At 29.9% G+C, this 8,979-nt stretch overlaps 2 protein-coding genes across 2 annotated transcripts; both read left to right on the top strand.

Annotated features, from left to right (window-relative positions):
* The first annotated feature begins 684 nt into the window (after nt 1-684).
* On the top strand, nt 685-2,566 carry LOC113859947 (7-deoxyloganetin glucosyltransferase-like). Its single transcript, XM_027492598.1, has 2 exons — nt 685-1,183; nt 1,611-2,566. Exons 1-2 carry the CDS (start codon nt 685-687, stop codon nt 2,564-2,566), a joined length of 1,455 nt encoding a protein of 484 aa, XP_027348399.1.
* A 2,181-nt stretch (nt 2,567-4,747) lies between these two features.
* Nucleotides 4,748-8,820, top strand: LOC113859946 (ABC transporter G family member 11-like). Its single transcript, XM_027492597.1, has 8 exons — nt 4,748-4,982; nt 5,700-5,779; nt 6,098-6,568; nt 7,078-7,164; nt 7,248-7,373; nt 7,493-7,687; nt 7,776-7,865; nt 8,224-8,820. The coding sequence occupies exons 1-8, from the start codon at nt 4,748-4,750 to the stop codon at nt 8,818-8,820; spliced, it is 1,881 nt and encodes a 626-aa protein (XP_027348398.1).
* The last annotated feature ends 159 nt before the right edge of the window (nt 8,821-8,979 follow it).

The following is an 8,979-nucleotide window of genomic DNA, read 5'->3' as shown; positions in this document are numbered from 1 at the left end:
TTAAAAATATTTTTAATATATATTAAAATATATAATTATATAAACCGAAATGAGCTGTCCACTTTCCCTACATCAGACTGTGTAAGTTGAATAAAAAAATTAATCTCTAAAAGAATAAACCATATTCAGGGATTTTTTACGTAAATAAATTTTAAAAAAAAATTACGCATGTGTGGTGGAAATATTTTATTAAGGTGAATGTTTTGAATTTGTTACTGAAACAACTTTTTGCACAAAATGAAAACTATTTGAATTCACTTGTAATACTGTTTTATTATTGTTAAAGTCGAAGTTAATTTTACTTTTTTTTTAATTAGTTTCAAAGAAATTAACTTACATGATAAACAAATAAATTAATTAGAATCGACTTTAGTACATTTTAAAAACAAATTTAATTAACTTTTTTAATTATTTATCTTTATCATATAACAAAAAAACGTAGAAAATGAGAGAGAGAAAAATGGAGATCGAAAACGATTGAACCTAAAGAAAATAAATAATAATTTTTGGTTAATTAATTTAATTTTTAAATACATCTAATTAAATTATATTTTATTATTTTTGTATTTAATTAGACAGACTAGTTTTTAGCATCGGAAGATGGTCTGTTATAATAATACAAGATAATGGATATACAACACAAACCAATAATTTATGCAGCAAATCGAAGCCATGAACAGTGAAATGGAAGTACCAAGGCCGCACGTCGTGTGTGTTCCTCTACCAGCACAAGGCCACATGAACCCAATGTTAAAACTAGCAAAACTCCTTCATCTCAGTGGCTCCTACATCACTTTCGTCCACACACAATTCAACTTCGATCGCTTGGTCAAATCTAGAGGCCAAAACACTCTTAAGGGCCTTCCAGATTTTCGGTTTGAGACCATATCTGATGGATTGCCTCCGACAAACCAACGAGGAATATTGGACCTGCCAGAATTATGCAGAACAATGCCTGTTGAAGGATTGTGTTCATTCAGAGACCTCGTAGCAAGGCTTGTTTCTTCAGCAGATGTTCCCCCTGTTACTTGCATCGTTTCTGATGGTGTCATGGGCTTTACTTTGAAAGTTGCCCAAGAATTCAACATTCCTGAGTTCATGCTTTTCACCCCTAGTGGATGTGGAATGATGGGGTATCTTACCTTTGAAGAGCTTGAGAAAAGAGGTTATTTTCCACTGAAAGGTAGTGTCTTTATCTAAACATTGAAACACTTGCAATGTTAAAAGTTAAAACTTACTGTTTTTATCTGGTTAGTTCTATGGGAATTACGCTTATAGCTAGAAGTATATATTATACATTCTTGCAAAGGAAAGATTCTGAGATCTTGAGATGGGTATAGTGATCAGATATTCCAATAGGTATGTAGCATATTTTAATTTATTTTATAAAATTAAGTATATTATCTTTGTTAATGTTTTGTTTATGTATACATTACTAACGCGTTTCTTATAAAAGATAATTAAAAATATATTAGCAGTAGATAATAAGACATGAGTTAGGGTAATCAGGAGTAAATAATTTTTTTCGCTTTACTTATACAAATAGAAATATTTTATTTACAATATGTTATCATGCCATTTTGAAAAAATCCGTTTTTTTTTATTTTTAGATGAGAAGAATTTGTGGGATGGATATCTTGAAACTGAAGTTGACTGGATACCAGCAATGAGAGGGGTAAGACTGAAAGACCTTCCCACCTTCTTTAGGACTACTAATCCTTCTGATACAATGTTCCATTACAACAAAGAGTCAGTGAACAATGCTGTGAAAGCCAGAGGGGTCATCCTTAATACCTTTGAAGATTTAGAAGCAGAGGTTTTGGAAGCAATTAGAGACAAATACCCTCAACTTTACCCCATTGGTCCATTGCAAATGCTCTTTAAACAGTTTTCAAATTCAAGTAATCAATTGTTGTCCATTGATTTAAATTTGTGGAATGAAGATGCTAAGTGCATGGAATGGCTAGACAAAAGAGACAAAGCATCTGTTGTTTATGTGAATTTTGGGAGCTTAGTAATTATGACTTCTAAGCAATTGAGAGAGTTTGCTTGGGGATTGGCTAATAGCAAGTACCATTTTCTGTGGGCAATTAGGCCCAATCTTGTGGAGTGTGGAGGTGAGGTCATATCAAATGAAGAATTTGTGGCCGAAATTGACCAGAGGGGCTTGATATTGAAATGGTGTTCACAAGAGAAAGTTCTAGGCCATCCATCAATTGGAGGCTTTTTAACACATTGTGGGTGGAACTCCACGTTGGAAAGCATTTGTGAGGGAGTGCCAATGGCGTGTTGGCCTTTCTTTGCTGAGCAACAAACCAATTGCTTTTATGCTTGCAACAAATGGGGGGTGGGAATGGAAATTGAGAGTTGTGTTAACAGAGAACAAGTTGAAAGGCTTCTGAGGGAACTGATGGAAGGGCAGAAAGGGAAAGAAATGAGGAACAAGGCTGTGGAGTGGAAGCAAAAGGCTGAGGCAGCAACATCACTTGGTGGTTCTTCTTACAACAACTACAACAGTTTGGTTTTACATTTGAAAGAGGCCAATAAAACATCCAACCACAAATGATGAGTTAGATGCAGAGTTACAATGGATGTTTCATATTCAATTAAAAAATAATGGCTTAAATTTACTCGCAAGTAATTAATTTGACTTTTCATTAACTTTTAAAAGATAAAATAATATTGATTTATATGTATTCTCATTTTCAAGTAATTATATGTATCATTCTTTTTGTATACAAGGGAGGAGATATTAGTTAGTTTATGATGTAAAGATGAATTAAAAACTATACATACTTTGAAATTCTAGCAAAGGTACGTGTTACAAATACAACAACTAAATATTTAATAGTATATAATCTTATCCTCATAAAATTGAGATATTATTTTGTTTTAAAATATTTTAAATAATAACAGTGTCAAATGTTATCTTTAAACTAAGTCAAATGTTATGTTTAAGGAGAGGAGAAAGAAAAAATGATAAGAGTTTAACTTTATTTGTAAATTAATTAATTAAAAATAAAAGAGTTAAGAGATTTTTGTAATTTCTTAAAATTCTCTTAAATTTAATCTTTTAAATTATTTTAATTTATAATCTCGTGCTATTTCACAATTAAATTTTTTAATATATTAGTTTTTAAAATAATTTTTTTAAATTATAAAAAATAAAAATTTCAATTTTAATAATATTAATTTTTAAAAAATGATTTTTTATATTTAAAATATATATATATATATATAATACAATTACATCATTTATAATTAAAGTCTTCATCAGTCTTTCTTTTCAATATTAAATATTTAAACAAAAAAATTTATTTATTTTTTCTTCTTCCTTTCTCTTCTCTTTTAAATATTCAAATAAAATTTATTTTAATGTTATTTATGATCTTCATGAGATTGATATAGATTAGAAATAGACTCAGTGTTATTTTATTTTTCATTTTGAAATCGAGACCAGGAATAAGAACTACTAAAAAAATGAGACCGTGTGATCGATGTAATTGATAGTTATCATGTGTATACTTTAATATTCTTTTCATTCGAAGCAAAATACTCTATTCTTTAAAACGAAATTTCCAAATTCCAAGGATCCATTTGGTGATATAATTTATTTTTTCTACTCAATTCTTTGCAGCACATGTAATGTTAGTACTTCACATCTAAGTTTTGGTTGGTTAGATGTTTGAGTAACGTTATCCACATGATTTTTTAAATATATTATTAGAATGTTTATGCAATTAATTGTTTTTAAAATGTCAAAGAAATGTTTAAAAATAAATTAATTATAGAGAATTGGTTGAAAAATGTTTAAAATTTGTTGTTAGTATATCTTAAAATATTCTAAAATAACTTATTTTTAAGTTTAAATAAAAATAATTTTAAATTATTAAAAATAAGATTTGAATAGGTTTTTGATTATCTCTCATTTTAATAAATTTTTTGTTTTAGTCAATTTAAACAATTTTTTTAATCTTTAATGCTGATGGGGTCGAACTAAAATTGAAAATATGATAATATCTCAATGGAATAAATTAAGCATTAAGGACTAGAATAAAAAATAAATTTTTTGAAGAGATTAAAATAAAAAATTATTAAAATATGAGAATTAAAAACACGTTTAAGCTTAAAAATAATATTGTATATATATTGTATATTTTTATTAAATTTATATATTGAAAAGTGTAAAAAATAAATTTATAACATTAAAAAAATAGACAATGGTAATTTCAACTGGCTTATATATATCGAAATCCATTTTCATATGGAAGATGTTTATACTTCATAGAAAAACTATCTGCGAAACACGTTTACAATTACAAACCTTTAAATTAATGGTTCATTGACTATACCCTTACTTAAACCAGCAAATTAAACAAAATGATCTTTCTTGTACTTTATAATCAAATGTTCAATCCCATTGCATTTCTTTATTCCAGGTACGTTTTCTAGCATCGTGCTTCCTACCTCAGGCAAGCTGAATCACAAAGATATGAGGGTTTACAAATAGATGAAATATTAAGTTTAAATGTTCATAATAATGTCTCATGTCACACGTTCTTGCAATGAAAACATGCTTTGAAATTTGATTCTCTAAAATAATTGAAGTAAGACCACTCCACCACGCTACCTATGTTTGATTAATATATATATACAAAATCAAACAGGATATTGATAGCCAGTGATTATGAATTTTCTTGTTGATCCACCTGTTACAATATAATGCCAGTTATTACAGCAATTGAACATGGAGTTTGTGAGCACAATTGAAGAGGAAGCAATGATAATGTCCAAGAGTACTAAGAGGGATGAAGAGGGCATATTCTTGACATGGGAGGATTTGCAAGTAAATGTTCCAAATGGAAGAAAGGGTAGGAAACCAATTCTTGAGGGTGTGACAGGTTATGCTAAGCCAGGGCAGCTCTTAGCAATCATGGGACCTTCTGGCTGTGGCAAGTCCACACTTCTTGATGCTTTAGCAGGTAAATGCATTTTCAAATTTTCTTCTATTTTTCCCTGTATTTTCCAAATTCGATCTTCATATTCTCATTGCCATTACATTAATTATTGTCAGAAACTACATCAAATACACTTCCAATTTAACGAGTCTAATTCCTAATTTTATAATATTTAATAAATCTTAACCATAAAAAAAGTGTTTAACGAATAGTATGTTAGAAATTATATTATTAGCTTTTTTCATCAATAAAATTAGGAGAGTTCATTTTCAAAGTTTAAATGAATAATTAATATTTACTGTTTTTATCCAATTCGAATATTGGTATATAATTTTTTTTAACGTTACTCTACCTAGTTTCACCTATTTAAATTTAATTTTTCAATAACCAATATTTAATAATCTGAAACTAAAAGAACTAACACCTTATTAAGTGAAAATTATGAAAATTAAATAAAGAAAGAACATAGGGACAGACAGTTTAATGATTTGGGCCAAAATCTAAAATTAAAAATATTGAGACAGATATACAAAAAATGAAAAAAAAAAATTTAAAGGCTGATTTTAAACAACTAAAAGTGACAAATTTTTATTAAAAAAATATTTATTATATTAAAAGTATAAAATTATAATAAAAATATGAATTGACTATTTTTATTTAAAATTAATTCTAAAGATTGGCATTAACAAAATAAAAGTATGGTCTAATTGTTTAGCTTAATCTTTTGGAAATATTCTGCAGGAAGACTGGGTTCAAGCACAAAGCAAACAGGAAAAATTCTAATCAATGGCCATAGGCAAGCACTGGCTTATGGAACTTCTGTAAGTAAAATTCTATAAAGATGTTGTTCAAAGAAGAACAAAGAACATAAATATAGACATCTTTGGTAAGAATAATGTTTGTCCTACAAAGAAGAGAGGGATAGAAATAAAAATAAGTAAAATTTAAAACAAAATAAATAATATGATGGGATAAAAAAAATAAGATAGAAGAGGTATCACACAAGTATATGAATATAGTTATTGTTCTAGTAACTGCCAGCAGTAATTTTTCTAAGAAAATTATATTTTTTTTCTTAAATTTTGGTTACAAAAGGAAATTAAATCTTATTAATCCTTTCTCTCACCACTTGAAATTAGGCATACGTAACACATGATGATGCTGTATTATCAACATTAACAGTTGGAGAAGCAGTGTACTACTCAGCTCATCTCCAATTTGCAGGGTCAATATCCAACAGAGAGAAGAAAGAGAGAGCAGAATCTACAATCAGACAAATGGGTTTACAAGATGCCATTAACACAAGGATCCAAAGGTGGGGTTCTAAAGGCCTCAGTGAAGGGCAAAAGCGGAGACTAGCCATTTGCATTGAGATTCTTACAAGCCCCAAACTTCTTCTTCTTGATGAACCAACTAGTGGTTTGGACAGTGCTGCTTCCTACTACGTCATGACCAGAATTGCAAGTCTAAAGATTAGAGATGGCATCAAAAGGACAATTGTTGCATCTATCCATCAACCTAACAGCCAAGTCTTTGAACTATTTGATAGTCTCTGTCTCCTGTCTTCAGGTGAAACAGTATATTTTGGCCCTACTTCTGCTGCAACTGAGGTTAGTAGCTAACTAGCCCTGTTAGAAATGCTGGAACAATCATTGCATTTTTATTTACCAGTGAGAAGAAATTAAATAAACTAAGGAATTTAATCATTTTAGTAGTATTGATGGTAAAATTTATTAATTTATTTTTATTAATATTTTTTAACTCTTTAATTTTATAAATATTTTATTAGAATATTCAAATAGTATAAATATATTATATAAACGAAGAGGTATTGATAAAAAAAAAGTAGCTTATGTTGTTTTGAAGTACTATATAAACAAATAGATAGAAATAAGTTTTTTCTTCCCCCTCTCAACAGATAAAAAGGAACAGAGATACTATCACTTTAGTGACATTCTTTAATACACTGTCTATGATTGCTTCGTTTTTTTTTTAAATCTAAAAAAAATTATCTAATAAAACGATCATTTTTAAAAATACTTCAACTTATTAAAAAATTAACCAATCATAATAAGCATAAGCTGATTTGAAATAATAATGTCTTTTTTATTTAATGTAGTATTTTGCTTCAAAGGGCTTCCCTTGTCCACCTCTCCATAACCCTTCTGATCATTTCCTGAGGATCATAAACAAGGATTTCAAACTGGTGAGAAATAAAATTTTCAATGCTTAAAGAGTTATCACTTTTGTCGCAACATAACACAGTTGATTTGTCTTTATAATTTCCAGGATGATGAAGAATGCTTCCTTGCAATAGTACCCAAAGAAGAAGCAGTTGATATCCTGACAAAGTTTTATAAATCTTCTGAAATTAGCAACCAAGTTAAAAAAGAAGTAGCAGCAATAGGTGAAAGGGTAAGTGTAGCATCATTGTTGCAATACATTACTTGTAAAACACAAGTAATCAAGATAAGTAAGGGACTATTATCTTTACCTATAACATTGATAAAGGACAAATTTTTTTATGCATTTAGGAATATAATTTTGTGGAGGGAAACAAAACACGGGCTGCATTTTTTTATCAGTGCCACATTCTCATGAGAAGATCTTCAAAGCACCTGTTTCGTGATGTAAGCAATTATTGGTTACGTCTAGCTATGTTTGTTCTAGCAGCTATTAGTCTGGGCACTATTTTCTACGACGTTGGTTCAAGTAATGCATCTATTCAGGTAAAGTGGATAATTAAATTGTGGCAGAGTATGACATTTGAAGCATAACATAAAAAGAATAAGTATCTTTATGCATAATGATTCACAGGCTAGAGGAGCACTGGTGTCTTTTGTTGCTTCCGTCCTCACTTTCATAACCCTTCTCGGTGGATTCCCTCCATTTGTGGAACAAATGAAGGTATTAATTCCAAGCACTCTCACTTTGTTTGATACTTTCTTCGCTTAATTATGTCAGTTATTGCACCTTTTGCTACATCGTCTTATTAAGATGGAGTGAGTGGAAATTGGGGATAGAAAATGCATAGTCAACTTTATTGAAATACATAAATAAGTTAAAAATATATTTTTAATCGTTACATCGTGTGTTTAAATACATTTATTCATGTTCAAAATAGCTTGTAATTAAGGGTATGATTCCTCAACATACTTGTGAGTATGCAACTTTGTTTATAATTTTATATTAGCCCAAGGATATTCTAGTATACACAAAAAAAAATATTTACTTTTTTTTCTGTGCACGGGTGTGACTGATTCAGGTATTTCAACGTGAGAGATTGAATGGGCATTATGGCGTTGCTGCTTTTGTCATTAGCCACACATTATCTCCTATTCCATATATGATACTAATGTCACTGATTCCCGGAGTGATTGCCTATTACCTTTCTGGACTTCACAAAGGACTTGAACGTTGCCTATACTTTTCCTCTGTGCTATTTGCTTGTATATTGTGGGTTGAAAGCCTCATGATGGTTGTTGCAAGTATCTTCCCCAATCCCAACACAGGAATCACAGTCTGTGGTGGGATTGTGGGAGTCATGATTTTAACTGGTGGATTCTTTCGCCTTCCAAATGACCTTCCCAAACCATTTTGGAAATACCCAATGTACTATGTTTCCTTCCACAAGTATGCCTTCCAAGGACTATTCAAGAATGAGTTCATTGGTTTAAAGTTGGCTAGTGATCATGATGGAGGCACCAACATTAGTGATAAAGAAATACTAAGAAAGATATGGCAAGTGGAATTGGGTTACTCAAAGTGGCTCGATTTTGCTATCTTAATGGGAATAATTGCTTTGTATAGACTTATGTTCTTGGCAATCACTAAGAGCAAGGAGAAGATGAAAAAGGCTTGAAGCCCAATGGTTAATTAGTTGCCCAAAACTTAGGGAAATAAATATATTTTACACTTAATTTCTCCCCACACAAGGACAGCAGTATTATATCTTAGAATTGTATTAAGTGGCATCAGCACTAGGAAACTTCCACGAGTATTAAATCACACTGATCAATGA

The sequence above is a fragment of the Abrus precatorius genome, unplaced genomic scaffold (genome assembly GCF_003935025.1).
Source record: "Abrus precatorius isolate BTA unplaced genomic scaffold, Abrus_2018 Scaffold2, whole genome shotgun sequence".
Lineage (NCBI taxonomy): Eukaryota > Viridiplantae > Streptophyta > Magnoliopsida > Fabales > Fabaceae > Abrus > Abrus precatorius.
Note: the sequence above shows the minus strand (reverse complement) of the source record. Positions and strands in the feature narration are given on the sequence as shown.